Source organism: Delphinus delphis, chromosome 8, assembly GCF_949987515.2.
Source record: "Delphinus delphis chromosome 8, mDelDel1.2, whole genome shotgun sequence".
Classification (NCBI taxonomy): domain Eukaryota; kingdom Metazoa; phylum Chordata; class Mammalia; order Artiodactyla; family Delphinidae; genus Delphinus; species Delphinus delphis.
This window is the reverse complement of record NC_082690.1, coordinates 78,370,689-78,394,334: the sequence shown is the minus strand read 5'-3', so window position 1 is coordinate 78,394,334 and position 23,646 is coordinate 78,370,689. Positions and strand designations below refer to the sequence as shown.

Genomic DNA, 23,646 nt, shown 5'->3' with positions numbered 1-23,646 from the left:
TGTGCCGCATCCACCAAACTTGAGCTGCAAGCTTCTGCTCAGTATCTATCTCTTGATTTACTTTTACTGGGCACTTTATGATGAAAAAAGTGGTAAAGATGAGCCATAGTCAGAGAGAGGACAAGACCCACCACAGGATGCTCTCTCTTTTTCTCACTCTTGGTAGAGATGCTGCCCAAAGAAGGATGCCTATTCAGCAGTTAATCAGGTGCAGAGGTCAACTGCTTCTTCCAGGAGCCTCAAATAGTGCCTGATTTTCTGGGAACAAATATATTGCATTATATGACCTTCCCAAGATGCCACTGTGTCTACATGATATGAGGTGAAATGGTGTTCTCAAAGGAATTAAAGAATTTAGGAGTGGGAGGTACCAAGAAGGGGGGAAAGGGGGACACACACAGCACATTTGCTTTATTTCTGATGCAAATGCTGTAATGGTACAAGCTAATCCTGGTCAATCATCATGACATTGAATGCATGCCTTTTCTGAGAGAAAGAGAGACAGAGAAATAAAATTTCTATTTTTATGAAAGAAACCTACATTTCGCTGTCATCTATACCTCATAGACTCATATATCCTAGCATTCAGGGAATAGAAAGCAATGGCACTTTTTCCATATGATGCTTTCTTTTTTTGAACAGCACTAATTCACAACCATTTATTTGAATTCAAGCATTCAGTTTCAAATATTGTTAGCTAATATCTGAAAATACTACAAAATTTATTTTTGAAGATTTGGACAGTCATGCAAAATATATTCATTAATATTAGTTTAATACCATTTTCTAAGTGAGAACTTCACACAGGTATGGTACATTCACACCCCCACCCCTGCTCCATGGTATGCTGTAAAGAGAACCCTGTGTAGCAGTCATACACTTTTCTGTGTACTTCCCTCATTAATGGTTGTCTCTTTCTCTAAACTGTAAGCTCCATGAAAGCAGGACTCTGGCATTCGCAGGAGAGACAGTGTGGTGAAATGGTTAAGCACATGGATTCAAGAAACTCATTGCCAGATCTATATCCTACTTCTTCCTCTTACAGGCTGTATGATCTTGGGCAATTCAGTTAACATTTTCTACCTCAATTGCCTCATCTGTGAAAGGAGGATAACTGTAATATCTATCTTAAATAATCCTCAGACTATTTAACTAATAATAAAAAATTAAAACAGTGGCTGGTATATATTAAGCACAACATTAATATTCATAATTACTATTTTTGTTTACTATTGGATCTTCAAAAGAAGTGGAATGGCAGGCACACTGTAGAATCTCAAAGAATATTTATTGAATGACTGAATGACTGGCTGCCTGAATGAACAAAGGGAGAAAGGAGATCATCAAGATTATGTTATTCAGTGATTTTCAAATCACTTTAGACTTGGACTTCCTTTCACCACTAAAAGTATATGCAGAATGTGTAAGCCCAACAAATAAATTATATAAAAGTATAGATCCTCTAGTAGTGGGCCCCATCCTCTAGATATTCATTTACCTTCTCAGCAGCCCTTGGCTTATGTCTGCTAAAGAACTAGGACTCAACAGAATGGAGAGGAAAATCTTAGCCCAACCACTTAAGTTCTAAGAGCTTAGAAACTTATACTAAAAGAAATCGAGTGACTTGTACAGGTTCAGGCGAATGTCCAATCTGGGTTCCAATTAAAGTCACATACGTGCCATGTGAATTATGTCTGTGACATTGAGCTGCATTCCAAAATTCATCCAGGAGTGCCATATCTACTCTGTTTAGTCACAGACACAGGCCCAATAGCAAAATGCAAAGGAAAAATAACCTAAAATCAAAACAAACAAGAACAAGATATTTACTTTCTTTTCCTAAAAGACTATGTCTTATGATTTCCTGTTATCATACTAGAATGTGTTACCTTGTTGCTTTCTTTACTTCTTCCATTGATGCTTCAGGTTCTGAATTCATTCAACACATATTTAAGCACTTACTATGGGGCAGCTGGTTTTAAGCACTTGAGACTCATTTGCAAACAAATAGACTGGAACTCTATTAAAGAAAAAAAAAACACTAAATAAAATAAGGGTTTTCTGGGACAGTGGCAAAGAGAGATTGAAGAAATTTCCAGGATGACATTTCAAAAAAGTTCTTAGATCATGAAACACAGAAGCAAGTACTATTTTAAAAGTTAATGTGTGTTTTTCAATTAGTTTAGGTAGATCATATACATAGTAGTCTTGGAAACAAACCTTTATTGAGCAAAAATAGGCCATTTTTCAGTACCTTTTATTCTTCACCACTTGACCATCGATATTATATAATGTAACCGAGATGAACAAATAGTTTGGGGAAATTTAAGACTGTATACATGACTAAGAAAATGTCCCCTAAGTAAACAAGTGTATGTTGTCATTACTCTCTCTGTCTGACCAGTTTACCCTACTCTCTGGTGTCACTGATAATTTCAACCTCTACTTCAAGTAGCGCTAATTACAGTACCTGAGCTGCAAAAATAAAAGATTCCATTATAGCGAAGTTCACAAATATTATTTTAATCCAGCTATCCACACTGTCCATCTAAAGCAGTAAGTGTCTCCTTCACATACAACTGTCTCAGACTTCTAATCCAGTATACTGTATGAAACAGAAATGCCTCTCAAATAGCACTTCAATGCTAAATATACGACTAAAGAATGAAAAACAAATTAGTTAGCCATAGATATTCAGTATTCAGAGATTTGAGATCACACAGAAAAACACATCCAGCTGAGTTACTGTTTTTCACTTGTCATCTGAGAATGTTGGCATGGGATAGACACAGTCAGCTTTAAATTAATTTAGGTCTTACACATTTTAGGCACTAGTTTACATAGTTAATGCATATTAATGCATATAAAAGGAAACACAAAGTCCAAAACCAATTCCCAACTTAGAATGAATATATCAGTACTTCAAAATAATAGAGAGAAATAAATTGTTAGTTCTGGTAGTACTCATATTAAAATAAGTTATTCCACTGGAAAGTGGGTTTGTTTCTCAGTAGGAATCGTTCATATTCTACAAAGCATAAGTAATTCTTCACTGCTTACTGTTACAAGTACATAATAGAACTGTACTAACTACATTCAACATTTTGCTTAATTTTTTTTTTCCACATGAGGATAGTTAGGCTATGAATGTTAACTCCTCAAAAACAACATCTATTTATATAGGCACTAATTAAAAGAAATAAGAAATGGCACCTTTCTTACGGACAAAAGCCACACGTTTGTAAAGCATTTTAAACCCCAGCAATTAATGGATTGAGAGAAATAAAATGCATTCATTAAACTCAAGTCATAGTACATACTAAAAAGAATTCTGTGATTAACTGTTAAAAGGAACTCCCAGAATATTTCTTAATAATATTTATAAAGCTCTTCTATTACAAATTATTTTTGTTTTTAAACAAATAATGCAGTGAATATACCACGGTAAACTCTGCAGGATGCATAATGCTATCTATTGTTAAAGAAAAATGTGTACATTATATTCATTCAAAGCCCACTTGATCATGCCAGTATTTAAGAGAAGAAAATTGATTGTATTATCATGTAGTAGAATAGGAATTTAGAGCATAGAAAAAATAATTTACAGATGAAGCTGTTCAAATTTGATTAACATTAAGCCAAATTCTCTTTCCTCATTTCATCTAAAATTTTCGGAAAAATATCAGCCTGACTCTATTTTTATTACTTCCAAAGATTCCTCAAGACATACTTTGCTAAGGTGCAATGGTGATTAACTTTCCATAGGCTCCATATGGTCTGGGAGGGAAGTTGGAACCATGGGTGGAGGTAGGAGAGTAAACCTAAATTAAACTAAATTATCTGCTTCCCTTTCATAAATCTTTAGAGTTGGTTAGGGTTTCTGGGTACAATATGGAAATTACAAGGAATAGGACCTGGGAAATTAGCAATATTCCATCTCATTGAATTAAATGATTTTTAGAGCTGAGGAGTCAGCAGGAGCTTCAGACCTTGATCTTTTCTTTTGTCCTGGTCATTTCACCCGAAAACCCTCTAAATCATCTATAAAACTAGTTCTCTTTCTTAGGTAGCCTGTAATCTGAAAAATACTGATAAGTGACACACAATTACTCAGCAAGTACAATTGCTACATGAATATATCACAGTATCACTTTTACTGTTAATGATAGTTTGGCATTTCTCCAGATCACTAAATTTCTTTGAATATGTCATTGTGGTCAAAGTTGTGCCACCATATCCCAGAATTTAAGTTCATCTATTAATTACAGATCATGCTAGGATACTGTGCTCCAAATTAATTGTGGCTTGGCAGATCTAGTCTATAAAAACAATGGTTTTATATGCTTTCTACAAAATGGGTCTAACCAGCAGAAGTGAATAGATTTGGTGCAGACAAACTAACTGCATCATTTAACCAATTAATTTTAGTCTATAAGTTTGATGCTATACCCATCGTTTCAATCAGTGTCAATTACTCTTGCTTATGAGGTATGTTCAGAGTATCCAAGAGTGAATTTATTTGATCAATGGTATTCCTATGTACAGTCCCAATGTCAAAGGTTCCCACAGCCACTGATTTGTTTTAATAAGACATTTGTTTTCAAAATATACAAATTGGGGTTCATTAGTTCTACATGGCTATTTTACTTTCATCAAATCCTCATTTTAAAATGTATATTATCTGCTTGCATATTTGTATTTTGGACCTCTCTTCCCATCCCACATCCCATTACCCAATTTCATACCAAAAATCACACTGAGCATTTCAAACAGCTTGATTTATAGCTTGAAGTAATTCCAGCTGACAACCATAGGGGTGTGTCTATAGAATGCCAAAAATCTAATCAATTGTGTCAGAAATTTAGTCATTCTTCCTTGATATTTTGTCTACATCATACTAAACATATTTAAAGAATTTCGTTAATTGACTAAACCCCTGACGGAATTGCCTTGATATTATTTAGACATGGTTCTAAATAGTAATGAGAATAGCAATGAACACACTCAAATAAATAATATATTCGGATCAGTACAGATTCCAACCTTGAGGAGAGTGACTCCAATTAACCAGCATGGACCAAAATCTTTATGATATGATTTCAATTTGGATTCTAAGAATGCTGAGGATCCACATTTAATCATTCTCCAGCTGATTTAAAAAACAAGATCATGGAAGTACTGGATACCCAAATGAACCAGAAGAATTAAATGTTATATTGCATTTGAGTCCAAAAAAGACCAATTTATACTGGGCAATTTACTGATGACAATGATGATGTATGACTGTGGATATCCTTTTTTTTTTTTTTTTGCGGTATGCGGGCTGCTCACTGTTGTGGCCTCTCCCGTTGCGGAGCACAGGCTCCGGACGTGCAGGCTCAGCGGCCATGGCTCACGGGCCTAGCCGCTCCGCGGCATGTGGGACCTTCCCGGACCGGGGCACGAACCCGTGTCCCCTGCATCGGCAGGCGGACTCTCAACCACTGCGCCACCAGGGAAGCCTGGATATCCATTTTAATTAGGTTATTGCTTAAGGATCATAATTGGCCTGGAATCTTTTGGAAAATTTGTAGACTACTATATAAAGGTACATAAAATTGTGAAAAAGTTGCATGCTTTAAAAACTTAGTATTTCCATCAAGCTTGTGGTCTAAAAAGAGTATGAAGACAATAGCAAATGGATGTTTTTTAACACAGTTTCTTGGTATTTACAGTCATTTTTTTTCTCTATTTGCCTTCCCTTCAGTGCTGGTCAATTGTTTTCCCGGGTTTTTTTCCTCTTTGCATTCAGTACAAGGAGGCACCATCACATTCTGTCAAACAATACGGAAAAGACAATCAGGAGAGTCAAAATGAAAATGTTGAATGTAAAAGTTAACATCCTAACAGAATAACTCATGTACCTCAACAAATATCTTACAGAAGACCAATGCCAGGCAGAAGATAAGTGTAAATATGTTAACACTGCTACTTCTTGAAAGCACATAAAATATTTTCCACAAAAGGCAATATTTCAAAAACTATTTTGAGAAAACTTTGGTCAAATCATTCAACTCTGATGAATCTAACCCCCAAATTAAAAATGTGTTAAGTAAAATGAATCCTAATAATTGCTATGATGTAATACGTTTGGTCAAATATAGAACAGTCCAGGAAGAAGTTCAGAATTAAGCTCCTGAGTTGTTTCTTTGTTACTTGTTTTTGTGGGGGAAATGTACTTCTTTCCTCCTTCTCTGCTTTCTCAAGTCTTCTTTTTATCTTCTTTGTCCTATAAAGAATATATGTATAATTTTTGTTCTCTGTTTACTTTTGTTGTGCTTCTTGGTTGCTGGGGAGGGGTGAGAACCCTCCCTTGCCCTTGTTCTTGTAGGACCTCAGCAAATCAAACCAAAAGCTTAGTGGCAGGCAAGGTGGTCATGGAAAGGTCCAGAGGCAATAGGTGAAAGATGTGTCTTGTATTAGGCAATACAGCATCCCTGCTTTAGCTAAAGCAAGAGAGAAAATCATGGCTTCAAAAAGTGCTTTCTGACAATCAAAACAAACAAACAAACCAAACCAAATACCTGTGGGACAGGTTCTGATTCTGCAGTGTCATTGCTCGCAGGATTTTCTTTGTGCTTCATTGAACAGGTCGTGCTCCCCTGTAAAAGCTGCGATTGAAAATAGGTCAATGAAGTTAAATTACATGAAGGGAGGGAATAGAAAATCTCCTTTGAAATCTTCCCATTGAAAACTTCCTTCACTTTGAGACAAACTGAAAGGTCAAGCTAGGGACAAATTTATCACAACATTAGTGGGATCCCAGGGAATTGGCAAGCATTCATAGTCCATTTGGGAATCTCAGTGATGCTTATGACAGTCGGCTGCTACAACAAAGGCTCAATTACAATGGAAAGTTCTTTCTTTGCAAAAATTTTTAAAAAGGAAAGAGTTACAAAACTACTATATTCTATATCCGTGATGTGTCTAGACTCTAGGATCTAAATATGTCCATGGTCTTTATGCCTGCCGGACATCAATATTGCAAGCCAGGAAACAACTTAAACAATATGATCGTTGTAAAAAATTAATAAACTGGAATCACAATTAAATAGAGTCAGGAGACCAGAAGGGGGCGCTCTCACACCTTGCAGCAATAGCAGAGACCAACAAGACGAAGAAAGACCCCTCTTCTTTCCTGGCAACAACTCAGCCCATGCAAAGCCATGAACTCTTTGTTTACTGTAGCCCTTCCAACTTTCTTTTCCCCTCTAGGAAAGAATTCTTTTTCCTTTGCCTTGTGGGCACTTGTACCTTGCTCACCATGGTTGCAGACCCAAAATTGTTAATTCTCTGCTGATCCCAAAACAAACCCATCATTGCTGAAGAAATGTCTGCCAGTCTATTTGTTTTCGGTCAACATCATCAATCTAGCAAAAAACTTCAACATCTTAAAAAAGATATTTCTGGGAAGAAGATCATATATTTTACTAACCAGGAAATCTCATCTTATTAGCCTCAATCGTCTTTAAGAAAATGAATTACTGGCAGCATATTCCAGTTGCCCTTCATTTTTCATTTTAACCAAGGTTAAAATATTGAATTTTCCTTCCCGCCATCCCTCCCTTTCTTTCTTCCTTCTTCCTTAGTCTGCCTTGCCTCCCTCCTCCTTGCCTTACTGCCTCTCATTCTCCCTTCATTTCTTCCTTTTATTTTCATCTTTTTTATTTTCAACACATTTTAAAGTAACTAAAAATTGTTTAATGTAAGAATATGTACTTTTTTTAGTGATTTTTCTGTAATCCTTTCCCTGTATAAAACGTATAAAATGGAGACTGGGAGTTTAAGAGTTCATGGCCACTGTGTAACTCTAACCTTGAACAAGTCAGTTTCTTTCTTTGAGGTCAAACAAGGAGGATACCTAAGCTGGCTTTGAACTCTAACTTTCCATAAATTCTAGGGGTGGATGATAACTAAAGAAGTTGCATATGAGATTTAACCTACTCCAATTCAAATCTGAGAGCAAAGTCATTTGCACATGCTCCCGATTCTTGCTCTACATGGCTCTTAATTGAACACTCATGTTACTTTACCCTTCTGTGTCTGTGTAATATGCTCTTTCCCTCCACCTTCATAAAAGTCTCTCTTCACTGGGAGAGCCTGAAGACCAGCTACTTGTTCCCTCCCTAGCACATTTTCACCACTAGGTAGGCTCATCACACTCTCCTGCTCTAAAGGTACAATGCATTAGAAACATTAGCACACTTAATGTTTTTATATATATATGCATGTCTGGCTCTTTGATAGATTGTAAGTGACTCTTTGATATATTGTAAGTTCCTTGAAGATAGAGGCTACATGTATCAGACCTAGGTCCCAGCTAGATGCTTATTAGATAGCAAGTGGTCAATATCTAATCACTTAATAAATGAATAAAACAAACATTGGCTATGAAAATATTTCAGTCCTTTAGAATTTTCATAAATGCCTGAGTTTTCCATATGAGATTTATATTTGATAAAAGCTCCAAAATGGTTGCACATAGCCCCTTCTTCAAAATAAGCCTATAGTATAGTGGAAAAGTAAGATTATAACGATAATAATAGAAATCAGTAGTGAAAACCTTGAGTGCCTTAGTCCAGAGAATTTTAGGCATCTACACAGAGGATCTTCTATGCTACCTAAGAATTTTTTTTTCTTTTTATGTTGTACGGGTTTGAGTTAGGCCTAGAAACTAAAATTTCCCTGGAATATTATAATTGTTTTGTTTTTACTGTAATAATACAACTGACCTTTGTTTTTGTTATACTTGCTTTTGGCCTTGGGGAAAAAAAAACTAAAATAAATGTACTAAATCAAGCTCAGAATGCAGAAAGTAACCTGCAGAGTGTAAGGTTTCCCAATATATATTTTGGAATAATGGAGTTCATAAATCACATAAGTTTGGAGAAGAAGTTTATTTGAACATTAAACAGTGGTATTTAAGGTAGTTCTTCTCAGAGCCTTTAACACACAATTTCTTAAAGCTTTCCTCTTGAATGATCTGCTCGCATAATCATATAAGGTGCTTGTTAAAAAATAATACTCCTGGGTGATAATTCAGTCCTACGAATATAGGGCTTGCATTTTTAATCAGCAATCCAGCAATTCAAATGCACAGTGAAATTTGAAATCCACTTCTTTGTAGTGTACAAATGCATTATAAATCTCTTAGGAGATATGATATAACCATTTGCCAAATCTATTTGACCCCCAAACCGTTTTTTGTGTATGAATTATTACTTGAGGTCATTGTCATGAGAAAGATACCATGGGATTTATGGTGGAGTATGTTCTTTCATTAATGGAAGCACAGCTGACTATTTGAGACAAGTCTTTGATCATGTGAACAATGAATACTTATTAAATTTCAAGAATAAAGAAAATATTACATGGCTGGAAGACAGCTCCAACCTTTTTTGATATTTTGATCTTATAATGAACACAACCTTCAAATTTATTTTTTGTGTGCCTCACAGGCATTGTGGAAACTTCATGAGATGGGGTTCATAAAATTCCTAGTGTTTCTCAGAAAGGCAACAGATATAAGCACTCCTGAAGGTACACACCTTCAAAACACTCTCTCAATTAGAAAAAATTCAACCTGATGAGTATAGTGCCTATTTCTAGAAACTCAAGTAATAAAATATGAAGAATGATCAGGAAAGTCTGCACAGATTCAGCTACTTCAGTATGCAGCTCACCTATTAATTATACAGGTGACCTACAGAGGACCACAGCTGGGTCTGTAAATTATGAAATGGGATGAGCCATGAACGTATCTTTATTAAAGTGATTGCATGCTCTTTCTCACATATACATCTTCCCCAGCACCACCAGAATAACCAGTTTGTTTCTGTGCTTTGGGCAACAAACTACCATCTGACAAAATGTTATATTATGGCCACAAAGGTAGGCAAAGTAACAGAAATTTAGATGAGACAAGCCCTTTTAATTATTTACCCCTGTAGGAAAAACATAATCCTACCATGGTGGGGCAGACTCTAATACTGGGGTTTCCTTGATAATTATCAGGAGTCACGTGCAAATGAATTTGAGTCCCAACACCATCTCCCACTATCTCTAATAATGAACATTGAGGTTCCAAACTTTGGTATTTTACAGAAGAATAAAATTAAACACCAGTGACAAACAAATTTCGACATTAGAACAAATAAACCAACAAGCAAAACACACTGCTATTTTCAACAATATTTCAGAAAAGAAATAACATTTTAATACTAAAATTATATAAAGGATCCAATGTCAAAAGAAATTGTTTTTGAGAGGCAGAGAGAGAGAGAGAGAAAGAGAGAGAGATTGGTTCATGGAAAATCTGCTAATATTTTGTTATTTTAATATTAAATGTCTATTTTCTACATTCCTATACTGTTGAAAACTTCATGACAGGGCAGTACTTGCCCTGCTTGGAATGATGGTAGGAAATACCAATTTAACCTCAATTTTCCCTCATTTGTAAAATGGGGATAATTCAAAATTTTGACATCAAGTGACATGATACAATGTAGGTAACTCAGCTAGGTAAATGGAGGAAAGAGCCCATCTCAGGTTAGAATTGCTTTAGCCCTTATTTGCTGTATACACTTGGGAAAGTTACTTCATCTTAAGGAGGTTCTGACTCCTTATCTGTAGGGTAGGCAAAATGATCCCTACCTGACAGGATTTTTGGAAGATTTAGATTAAATAAAACTATAGAATGGTTCCTAAAGGACTATTTTGCACATATTAGGTGCTCCTCTTATGACCTTTCTCTAAAACTTTAAAACTCAAAATACTTAATGCATAACTGGGCAACCTGAACTTTTACCAAGAAAAAATATCTCTGACAGTTAAAAAGTCCAACTCATTCTTCATATTTAATTAATATCTGGGACAAGCTGGAGGCTAAAAACAAGCATGATTTTCAGAATACTGTAAAGGAGAAAAAATGGAATTAAGTACCAAGATTTTTTGAAACATAAACACATTTTGGCTAAATTTTTCTCTCATGTTAGTCTTGTGTATGAAATGAGTTTTTTAATATTTATTACAGAATGATACTTTAGTACTGTTTTTTTGTTGTTTGTTTTTTTGCTGTATGTGGGCCTCTCACTGTTGTGGCCTCTCCCATTTCGGAGCACAGGCTCCGGACATGCAGGCTCAGCGGCCATGGCTCACAGGCTCAGCCGCTCCACGGCACGTGGGATCCTCCCGGACCAGGGCAGGAACCCGTGTCCCCTGCGTCGGCAGGCGGACTCTCAACCACTGCGCCACCAGGGAAGCCCTTTAGTACTGTTTTAATATTAAAAAGGGCAGAAACTAGAAAAGAAGTTCAACGATTAAAAATGTAATGCTGAATCAAAGTGATGGCTCTGAATTCAGTTAACAGAGGAATAGAGGGAGACAGGGTCTGACACTGATGCTCCCTAACCAGGCTCCTCTAGGCAAGTCACATTACCTCTGAACCATAATTCTTCATCCTTCACACAAAATAGTTAAAATTTTGAAACATGAAGCCCTGTCTAACTTCATAGTTTTATTCATTTATTTAGTTTTAATTAATTAATGTATTTATTTACTTATTTTTGGCTGCGTTGGGTCTTTGTTGCTGAGTGCAGGCTTTCTCTAGTCACAGTGAGCTGGGGGCTACACATCGTTGCACTGCATGGGCTTCTCATAGCGGTTGCTTCTCTTGTTACGGAGCACTGGCTCTAGGTACGCAGGCTTCAGTAGCTGTGACACGTGGGCTCAGTAGTTGTGGCTCACAGGTTCTAGAGCAAGAGGCTCAGTAGTTGTGGTGCACGGGCTTAGTTGCTCCGCGGCATGTGGGATCTTCCCAGACCAGGGCTTGAACCCGTGTCCCCTGCATTGGCAGGCAGATTCTTAACCACTGTGCCACTGTGGCACATAATTTTAGATATTCATAATTTTAGATATTTTGGAAAAAGTAACTTCATAATTTCATAACTTATGAAACTTCATAATTTTAGATATTTTGGAAAAATATTTACAAGCATCTGTTAAGATGAGTATTTTGTTTGGTGCTGAAGGAAATGTCAATACTTTCATAGTCTCTGTCCTCAAATTGCTTATCATCTAATGCAGAATGAGAACTTTATACAAATAATCAACATGCAAGATGGACTGTGATACAGGATAAAATATGTGTATAAACCAAGTACTATGGGGACCCAGAGGTGAAAATCATTATGTCTCAGGGAAGGTAGGAGGGGTCAAAGAGTTATTGACCAATTTAACCTTTGTATTTGCACATCACTGTTTGGCAAATTTCCTTATAATAATTATTAACATGCTTACTGGGTTATTTGTATTTTCCAAATTATAAGTTAATCATTATTCTTATGGTTTCTATATGATTCCTGATAAGAAATAATAATTAAGTTAACATTTTGCATGCTTTAAATTAAGATGTTATAGGGCTTCCCTGGTGGCACAGTGGTTGAGAGTCCGCCTGCCGATGCAGGGGACACGGGTTCGTGCCCCAGTCTGGGAAGATTCCACATGCCGTGGAGCGACTAGGCCCGTGAGCCATGGCCGCTGAGCCTGTGTGTCCGGAGCCTGTGCTCCGTAACGGAAGAGGCCACAACAGTGAGAGGCCCCGTGAACCGCAAAAAAAAAAAAAAAAAAAAAGAAAATTAAGATGTTATAGGAGGGTAAACATGGAAATTTATTATCTAATGTAAAAAGCAGAAATTTATTCTAAAGCCCTTAGGAAACTATCTATACTTCCCATGTAATCTGGAGGCATGCCTTTTCCTTCTTAAAAAAAAACAAAACCACAGTAGCACAATGAAGAATGCCTTGTATGAAGCCAACCTTTTCAGATGGTCTGATGGAATGTAGCCCAGAATGACAATGGTATATGGTCTCTCAGCCCAATTCCAGCAGGGCATGACTTGCCTAGGAAATTTTGTTAAGCTAATGTCTTCCAATGGCTCATCAGGGCATCAAGTGCCACAGAGTGAATATTGGATATAATTGCAAACTAGGACTTTTTAAATCTCTGCCAAAATTGTTTTAGCATGAAAATGCTGGCATAATTTTCTACTCACAGCTCTAGATTTACTTCCTGCACATTTTCTCCTCTCATTTCCCTGGACAGTGCTTTGCTGTTGAATAAACTCCCTTTGGTCAGGGACTTGTAAGCAGGTGTGATGGCAAGAATCTGAGCGAGGAGTGCTTCCAATGCTAAACATAAGCCGTTGCTGCCTTTCGGTTCCTCAGCACATTAAGAAAAGTTAAGTGTGTGCTACCTAGAGGAGTCAGAAACGCTGTAAAGCACATCTACATTGAATAGTAAGTCTCAATCCCTATGTGGAAATTAAAATAAAATGTTCAATGTCTTTAATTCTTGATATGCTATTAAACAATATGAGGCACGTTTGCAAACTGCAGGAAAATGGGATGAAGCAGGTACATCCTTTGCTTTCTCCCTGTGACTCCAAAATTACCATTGACGCAAAGCTGCTTTCAAAGGTTTTTTTTTTTTTTTTTTGCGGTACGCGGGCCTCTCACTGTTGTGGCCTCTCCCATCGCGGAGCACAGGCTCTGGACGCGCAGGCTCAGGGGCTATGGCTCACGGGCCCAGCCACTCTGCGGCATGTGAGATCTTCCCGGACCGGGGCACGAACCCATGTCCCCTGCATTGGCAGGCGGACTCTCAACCACTGCACCACCAAGGAAGCCCTCAAAGGAATTTAAACATTTCCAAAACCGATAGTCCAATACGCTTGTTAAGCTTTTGGTGATCCATTTCAAGTTTTCTATGTCTACTAAGAAAAGGGTCAAGAAATCCAGTGGCGATTTTCCTAGGTGACCCTGCCTGGCTGCATAGGGCAGGAAGTGGAACAAACCCACAAAGCTATCTAAGAATATGCATGGTCTCTAATTCCAAGTTTAGGACCTTGTGCATACAAGATATTGAGACCTTGAGTATGAAAATTGCAGAGCAGCTTTTTTAGACTGAACTAATAAGGACATCCATGATAAAACTGAACACTGTATTTATTATCTATGATATACAATCATCATGATAAACCTGTAAGAAATCAACATTAAAGTTTCTCAAAATATTTAACAGGAAATATTGACGGAAGAAAATCTAGCTGGGTTTATTCAAATGATACACATTCCTGGGCTCTGTCCCAGATCTACTGACGAATAGTTGGTGGGAGTGGAGCCTTACCACAAGCAGTTTTACAGGCTGACCTGATGAGTCATAGGCAGGCAAAAGTTTGAAAATCACTGACATCTATTTTATAGAAAAGGGATCTGAATAACAAAGTCACTTGCCATACTGACGTGTTAGGAAACAGCAAAGTGGTAAATTCCAGGCTTTCTCTACCATGTTATTTAGTCTAGGGTATGATCAACAGGAATGAAAATGAATCACCTTTGCTATTTATTTACTAAGCGATTGCATGTGTTCCCATCAGCACTCAGTGAGGTTGCTGATGATCATAGAATCCTGCAATACAATGGGATGATCCCATGATAGTTCTTTTCCTCTACTCTAATGCTTCATTTCCTGACTACATTCCAGAATGGTTGTTTTTCATTATTCAGTCATATAATATACTATATTCTCTATTCTAGGCTAATTCTATTTTCAGATGCTTTTCACTGAGTTCACTTTTATTTTTGACTGAAATATTCTTCTCCTTATAGTTGTTTCCACCAGTTGCCTCTGTTTCTGTCCTGGAGAGTAAAAGTGAATAAGACTAGATTTTTTTAATGATGGCCGTTCTAACTGGTGTGAGGTGATACCTCATTGTAGTTTTGATTTGCATTTCTCTAATAATTAGCTGTGTTGAGCATTTTTCATGTGTCCGTTGACCATCTGTATGTCTTCTTTGGAGAAATGTCTACTTAGGTCTTCTGCCCATTTTTCAATTGCGATGTTCGTTTGTTTGTTTTTGTTATTGAGTTATATGACTTGTTGGTACACTTTGGAAAATAAGCCCCTGTTGATTGCATCGTTTGCAAATGTTTTCTCCCAGTCAGGAGGTTGTCTTTTTGTTTTGTTTATGATTTCCTTTGCTGTACAAAAGCCTGTAAGTTTGATTAGGTCACATTTGTTTATTTTTGCTTTTATTTCTATTGTCTTGGGAGACTGACCTAAGAAAATATTGGTACAATTTATGTCAGAGAACGTTTTGCCTATGTTCTCTTCTAAGAGTTTTATGGTGTCATGTTTTGTATGTAAGTCTTTAAGCCATTTTTGAGTTTATTTTTGCATGTGGTTTGAGGGTGTGTTCTAACTTCATTGATTTACATGCGGCTGTCCAGCTTTCCCAGCACCACTTGTTGAAGAGACTGTCTTTTCTCCTGTATTTTCTTGCCTCCTTTGTAGAAGATTAATTGACTGTAGGTGTGTGGGTTTATTTCTGAGCTCTCTATTCTGTTCCATTGATCCAAATGTCTGTTTTTGTGCCAATGCCTTGCTGTTTTGATTACAGTACCTTTGTAGCATTGTCTGAAGTCTGGGAGGGTTATACAGCCTTATTTATAATATCCAAGACATGGAAACAACCTAAGTTTCCAGGTGAATAAAGTATTATATATAGAGGAATATATATGTATATGAATATTACTCAGACATAAAAAAGGAAGGAAATCCTGCCATTTGTGACAACATGGATAAACACTGAGGGGATTATGCTAAGTGAAATAAATTGGGAAAAAAAGACAAATAACATTATCTCACTTACATATATGAAATCAAACAAAATAAAATAAACCCACAGAAACAGAGCAGATGGGTAGTTGTCGGGGGCATGTGGGGGGACTGGGAAAGTAGGTGAAGGTGGTCAAAGGGTATAAACTTCCAATTATGAGATGGATAAGTTCTGGGAATATAAAGTACACCTTAGTGACTATAGTTAACAATACTGTATTGTATATTTGAAAGTTGCTGAGAGAGTAGATTTTAAATGTTCTCACCACACACACACAAATTAACTGTGTAAGATGATGGATGTGTTAACTAACCTTATTATGGTTATCATTTCACAATATATAGATATAGAATATCACTACTTTGTGTACCTTAACCTTACATAGTGTAATGTGTCAATTATATTTTAATAAACTGGGAAAGAATTAGAAGTATTATAAAAGCAAGAAAAATACACAGTCTGAGGAGATAAAAAAGCAATAAAGCCAGACTCAGAAATGGCAAATGTTTTGGAAGTATCAGACTGGGAGTTTAAAAATAACTGTGGCTGATATGCTAAGGGCTCTAAGGGGAAAAGTGGACAAAATGCATGAACAAATGGGTAATATAAGCAGAAGATGGAAAAAATCTAAGGATCAAATGGAAATGCTAAAAATAAAGCAAAAAACAAACAAACAAAAAAAAACACTGTAACAGAAATGAAGACTGCCTTTGATGAGCTCATCAATATTCTGGACATTGCCCACTGAAAAAATTCAGTGAACTTGAAGACAGGTTGATAGAAAGGTACCAAACAGATGCAAAGATAAAAGGGTTTAAACAATGGACAGAATGTCCAGAATTGTAAAACAATTAGAAAACCTGCAACGTAGAGGTAATGGAAATACTAGAAGGATAAGAAAATAACAGAGGACATATTTGAAGTAAGAATGGTGAGAGTTCCCCAAAGGTAATGACAGAACTCAATCACAAATCCTGGAAGATTAGAAAAACAAAATTACATCTAGGCATGTCATCAAACTGCAGAAAACCACAGAGACATATTGAAAGAATCAAAAGGTGAAAACTTAACTACAGAGAAATAAGGATAGGAATTACTTCAGACTTTTACTTAAAAACAATTTAAGCAAGAAAAGATTGAAGTGAAATATTTAGTGTTAAAAAAATTGAAATATTATCCAGTAAAATTATCCTTCAAAAGTGAAGAAAAAATAAAGATCTCAGAAAAACAAAAACTGAGGGAATTTGTCACCAGTATACCTGCCTTTCAAGAAAAGTTAAAAGTTCTTCAGACAGGAGGAAATGATATAGTTCAGAAACCCTGATCTACAAAAAGAGAGGAAGAGTGTTCTAGAAGGAATAAGTGGACGTAAAATAATGTTTTTATTTATCTTGTTCTTAACTGATGAAACGAATAACAGTCTGTTCAAAATGACAATAGCAACAATGTATTTGGTAATTACAGCTTATGGTTAAGTGAAATGAATGACAGCAATGTTATAATAGAGGAACTGGAAATACTCTCTATATACTCTCTGTATAAGGTTCTTTCACAACCCATGAAAGATGTGATAAATCCAAAACAGTTACAAATTATGGCAGACATCAATCCAACTATATAAATATTCACTTTAAATGTGAAGGGTCTAAATATATCAATAAAAGACAGGGATTGTAAGAGGGGATAAGAGAAGAGCACACAACTAGATGTTGTATATAAGAAACCAACTTTAAATATAAGGACACAGATTGATTAAAAGTTAAGGGACTCAGAAAGATATTCCATGCTAATATTAATCAAAAGAAAGTTGGAGTAGCCATATTAATTTAGGCAAAGCCAACTTCAGACCAAGAAAAATACAGGGGCCAATTCTACAAAAAATATAACAATTCTTAACATGAATGCACCTAACAACAGAATGTCAAGATACATGAGTCAAAAACTGATAGAACGGCAAGGAGAAATAGACCAAACAACTATTATAGATTAAGGCTTCAACACTCTCTGTCAATAGTGGACATATCAAGCAGGGAGAAAACCTCTAAGAATATAGTTGATCTGAACAACACTGCAGATAAAGTGGATCTAATTGACATTTATGGAATACTTCATCAGACAAGAGGAGAATACACATTCTTCTCAAAGTCACATGGAACATTTACCAAGATAGACTGCATTCTGGGCCATAAAATACATTTGAACAAATGTAGAGTATGCCATCAGACTGCAATGGAACTAAACTAGAAATAAATTACAGAAAGACGGCTGATTGCTATATGGAACTCTCTGAGCTATTGCTCAATTACTCTGTAAATCTAAAACTGTACTAAAAAAACTTAATTACTTTTTAAAAGACACCATTAAGAAAATGAAAAGACAAGAAACATATGGAGAGAAATGTTTTCAAATCATATATTTGGTAAAGGATTTATATCCAGAATATATAAGGAATCTTACTACTCAACACTGAGAAGACAAACAACCCAGCAGAGCATGGGGAAACTATTTGAATAGAAATTTCACCAAAGAAAATATGTGACTTGCTAATAAGTATATACAAATATGCTCAAATTATTAACCATTAGGGAATTAACAATTAAGCCTGCATGAGCTCTCAATTATTAGTTATTGGCTTCATTCAGGTCCCTATTTTATCTTACTTTTATTATTTAAAAAAATTTCTCATTTAGTAGTTTCTACATTTTTGAATTTCATAGAGCAGAAAAAGACATTTAAAAAAAAAAGAAATGGGAATAAATTTGCCAACTATTAATTTTGTCAAGTAAGGGCACTAAAGTAAAAATTTAACTCAACAACTACCGTCTACTTTCTCTCTGTAAAAAACTAAGTAACACTGATTGATCTCTGATTAAAGAAAAAAAGTCTTTTATAAAAAAACCTGATGTCAATATTTCAAAACACACAAAATATAAATATGGAAAATGATTGCATTAGGTTATCCAGGGAAAGAGAACTAATAGAATATATACATAGATATTTAAGAGGAGATTTTTTTATGGGAATTTGCTCATGTGATTATGGAAGATGAGACATGCCATGATATGCCCTCTGTAAGCTGGAGAACCAGGAAAGCTGGTAGCATAATTCAGTCCAAATCCAAAGGGCTGCGAATCAGGGGAGCTGATGGTGTAACTCCCAACCCGAGGCCAAAGGCCTGAGAACGGGGGTGGGTGGCCTGCTGGTGTTAAGTCCCGGAGTTGGAAGGCCCCAGAAGCAAGAGTTCTGATATCTGAGGGCAGAAGAAGGTATACATCCCAGCTCAAAGAGAGAGAGAATTTGTACTTCCTCAATCTTTTCATTCTATTTGGGCCTTCATGGGATTAGATGACGCCTGCCATATTTATGAGGGAAGATCTTTTCTTAGTCAACTGATTCAAATGCTAATCTCTTCTGGAAACACCCTGTCAGACATACTCAGAAAAAATGTTTTACCAGCTCTCTGGGCATCCCTTAGCTCAGTCATTTTGACACATAAAGTTAATCATCACAAATCTACCTCTTATCAACTTGGCACATTTATGCATCTTTTAACCATACTCAATCTCCAAATAAAGACGATAAGACTATACTTCTGCCTAACATGATAAAACTATCCTTCCTACAACAGAAAATGCACCAATCCCTTTATCACAAGAGGAGGTAAATTTATTTTGTTTTTTCTTTATGAAATTATGTTTTGATATCTTATTTGGATACTCGATTAAAGCAACCCAAACTGGAGCTTGAGTCTCCAGTTCGTTAGAGTCAAGTTGAAGCTATTTTCACATTGCTGTATTGAAATGGAAGCAATGCATTTCATGCTATTTAACACAAATCAGAATATTTTGGGTGAATTTAGACAAGCTGAGTAACAGCAGTTCTCATAGATCCAAAGATCCTCCCACATTTTCGTGTAAGGTGGAGGAAGTCATCAGAATTATTCTCTTATTATTGGGGAATGCTAGAAAGGAACTATAGAGCTCTCCATGCTTAAGGTTAATTACACTCTGAGAACTATAGCTTGGGGAGATAATGGTCCACTAGCTCTCTCAAGGGAAGGCTTAGTTATGGATAAAATCACACATCAGCTTCCTGATCAATTTCACAGTCCTACATCAGTGCTTCTCTTATATATGGTTGCACAATAAACAAAGGGTTCTGGGATGGACCCCCCTCTACCTACTAGCAAAAGTCACATCATACTACCATTACAGAGCCTTATTTAGGCATTGATGTCTTTAACTGCAAATATAACAGAGTCTGAGAAGCAGAAACTCTATTACTAAACAATACTCTAAAGGGATTATATCTTATCTAAACCAATGTTTTTCAAATTAAGAATCACCTGGGTTGGGAAGAGTGTTGTCAAATCCATGTTAAAAAATGTTTACCCTTAGTCCTATTTATTTAGCACTTACTGAAGAATTTCTCAAAATCTTAATTTTTAAAAACTCCTCACATGATTTTAATAATCGTGTACATGTGAAACACATTTTTTTGTAAAACTGGCCTGCATATTAGAATCACCTGGAGAAGTTAAAAAATAAATACAACTAATGTCTAGACTCCACATACCAAGATGCTGAGTCAATTTTTCTTTTTTTTTAAATTTATTTTTATTGGATTATAGTTGCTTTACAATGTTGTGTTAGTTTCTACTGTAGAGCAAAGTGAATCAGCTATACGTATACATATATCCTCTCTTTTTTGGATTTCCTTCCCATTCAGGTCAGCACAGAGCACTGAGTATAGAGTTCCCTGTGCTATATGGTAGGTTCTCAATAGTTCTCTATTTTATACATAGTATTAATAGTTTATATATGTCAACCCCAATCTCCCAATTCATCCCAACCCCCTTCTCCCCTTGGTAACCATACGTTTGTTCTCTACGTCTGTGTCTCTATTTCTGCTTTGCAAATAAGATCATCTATATCATTTTTCTACATTCTACATATATGTGTTAACATACGATATTTGTTTTTCGCTTTCTGACTTAACTTCACTCTGTATGACATTCTCTAGGTCCATCCACGTCTCTACAAAGAACCTAATTTTGTTCCTTTTTATGGCTGAGTAATATTCCACTGTATATATGTACCACATTTTCCTTATCTGTTCCTCTCCTGATGGACATTTAAGCTGCTTCCATGTCCTGGCTATTGTAAACAGTGCTGCAATGAACACTGAGGTGCAAGTGTCTTTTTGAATTATGGTTTTCTCTGGCTATATGCCCAGTAGTGGGATTGCTGGGTCATATGGTAGTTCTATTTTTAGTTTTTTTTTTTTTTTTCTTTTAGAAGATGTTGTGGGTAGGAGATTATTAATTAATTTATTTATTTTTGCTGTGTTGCGTCTTCATTTCTGTGCGAGGGCTTTCTCTAGTTGTGGCAAGTGGGGGCCACTCTTCATCGCGGTGTGTGGGCCTCTCACTATCGCGGCCTCTCTTGTTGTGGAGCACAGGCTCCAGACACGCAGGCTCAGTAGTTGTGGCTCACGGGCCTAGTTGCTCTGTGGCATGTGGGATCTTCCCGGACCAGGGCTCGCACCCATGCCCCTGCATTAGCAGGTGGATTCTCAACCACTGCGCCACCAGGGAAGCCCTATTTTTAGTTTTTTAAGGAACCTCTGTACTGTTCTCTATAGTGGCTGTATCAATTTACACTCCCACCAACAGTGCAAGAGGGTTCCTTTTTCTCCACACCCTCTCCAGCATTTACTGTTTGTAGATTTTTTGATGATGGCCATTCTAACCAGTGTGAGGTGATACCTCATTGTAGTTTCGATTTGCATTTCTCTAGTGATGTTGGCATCCTTTCATGTGTTTGTTGGCAATCTGTATATCTTCTTTGGAGAAATGTCTATTTAGCTCTTCTGCCCATTTTTTGATTGGGTCATTTGTTTTTTTGATGTTGAGCTACATGAGCTGTTTGTATATTTTGGAGATTAATCCTTTGTCAGTTGCTTCGTTTGCTAAGATTTTCTCCCATTCTGAGGGTTGTCTTTTCCTCTTGTTTATGGTTTCCTTTGCTGTGCAAAGGCTTTTAATTAGGTTCCATTTGTTTATTTTTGTTTTTATTTTCATTTCTCTAGGAGGAGGGTCAAAAAAGATCTTGCTGTGATTTATGTCAAGGAGTGTTCTGACTATGTTTTCCTCTAAGAGTTTTATAGTGTCTGGTCTTACATTTAGGTCTTTAATCCATTTTTAGTTTATTTTTGTGTGTGGTGTTAGGGAGTGTTCTAATTTCTTTCTTTTTGAGTCAGTTTTTCTGAGATTGGTCCTGGTCATCAGTATTTTATAAAAACCCTCCATGTGATACTACAGTGAGGACAGGGATAACAACTACTGATGTAGAATGGGAAAACTGATGTTCACAGCAACCTCATTAATTCCTACTGCTTACACCTGGTTTATCTCATTCACTTATATTACTCTCTTGGCCTTTAAATGCAACTGAGTCTACAGGCTATAAATACTGAGCACTCTCTGCACTAGAATAAGTGTAGCTGCTTGGAAGAAGAGATTTCAAAGACTAAAATCTAGGGAACTGAAATCAGGTTAGAGAGAGAGCGTTCATGCTGGTACAGGTGGAAGCTGCTTTTTGAAGGGACCCAGATTGGGGCCTCCACCAAGCTGGTAGATGCTTATGGGACTTACTGAAGGGAGAGGAGCAGCTAGTGACAAGGAAGGACAACAAAAGTCAAAAGAGAGTGGAACAAACAAACAACAAAAAAAGAATTTATGCTTCTCTCTTTTTTTGCGATACGTGGGCCTCTCACTGTTGTGGCCTCTCCCGTTGCGGAGCACAGGCTCCGGACGCGCAGGTTCAGCGGCCATGGCTCACGGGCCCAGCCGCTCCGCAGCATGTGGGATCTTCCCAGACCGGGGCACGACCCCGTGTCCCTTGCATCGGCAGGCGGACTCTCAACCACTGCGCCACCAGAGAAGCCCTATGCCTCTCTCTTGACAAGAAAAGTAGACCAAAATATTGCTTTGGGAAATCTTAGCAAAACGTATAGAACTTTTCAGGTTTGCCTTCAGTGGGACTATTTTGTTTGTTTGTTAAGTTTGATGAAGTCCTGGTTCTTTGTCCTTTCATATGTTTTGGCCACCTCATGGCGTGAATGATTTGCTCAAGGCACTGATACACCAGTAAGGGCAGGAAAAAAGCAACTGAATTCCTCCTAATCCAAGGGCTCAAAGCAGGACACTGAAGGATCAAGCCTGAGCATTACCCGTAAGGGTGCAGGCCAGAAGCTTCCAAAATTCTTATTTATTTTTAATATTTTAAAATTGAGATATAATTGACATGTAACATTGTATTAGTTTTAGGTGTACAACGTAATGATTTGATATACGTATATACTGCAAAATGATTTTTTGGTAGTTTTAGGAAAGTATATCAAGAAACAAGGGCACTCTCCTTAAAATTAACCCAATGGTCTTATCATTTAACTGGACATAAACATTTGAAAATCTTAACTATATCCCTAATTCAAACCAAACTCCTTAGCTTGGGAATCCAGTGCCCCTCCCATTTAAGTCCCAAATTATCTTCTTAGGCAACATCCCACCATTTTCTGTATGCTACTCTCTCCTCATATTATTCAGATTTTTTTTTTTTTTTTTGTGGTACGCGGGCCTCTCACTGTTGTGGTCTCTCACGTTGCGGAGCACAGGCTCCGGACGCGCAGGCCCAGCGGCCATGGTTCATGGGCCCAGCCGCTCTGCGGCATGTGGGATCCTCCTGGACCGGGGCACGAATCCGCGTCCCCTGCACAAGCAGGTGGACTCTCAACCACTGCGCCACCAGGGAAGCCCCCTCTATTCAGATGTTTTCTTGTCTCTGCACATTCACTCACACTGTCAGAGACCTATCTGTTCTTCAAACTACAGCAAAAGTGTTCCTTCCTGCCCCAAACCTTCTTGACT

General features: G+C 37.0%; 1 protein-coding gene across 2 annotated transcripts in view; it reads right to left on the bottom strand.

Annotated features, from left to right (window-relative positions):
• Nucleotides 1-2,213: 2,213 nt before the first annotated feature.
• LUZP2 (leucine zipper protein 2) overlaps nucleotides 2,214-23,646 on the bottom strand; it is a 448,942-nt gene continuing 427,509 nt past the window's right edge. For both annotated transcript variants that reach the window (XM_060017352.1, XM_060017353.1), the window contains exons 11-12: nucleotides 6,564-6,650; nucleotides 2,214-5,813 (exon numbers count right to left, since the gene is read on the bottom strand). In XM_060017352.1, coding sequence (XP_059873335.1) covers nucleotides 5,715-5,813; nucleotides 6,564-6,650 — 186 coding nt within the window. In that variant the 3' untranslated portion in view covers nucleotides 2,214-5,714. The remainder of the gene's footprint in view (nucleotides 5,814-6,563; nucleotides 6,651-23,646) is intronic.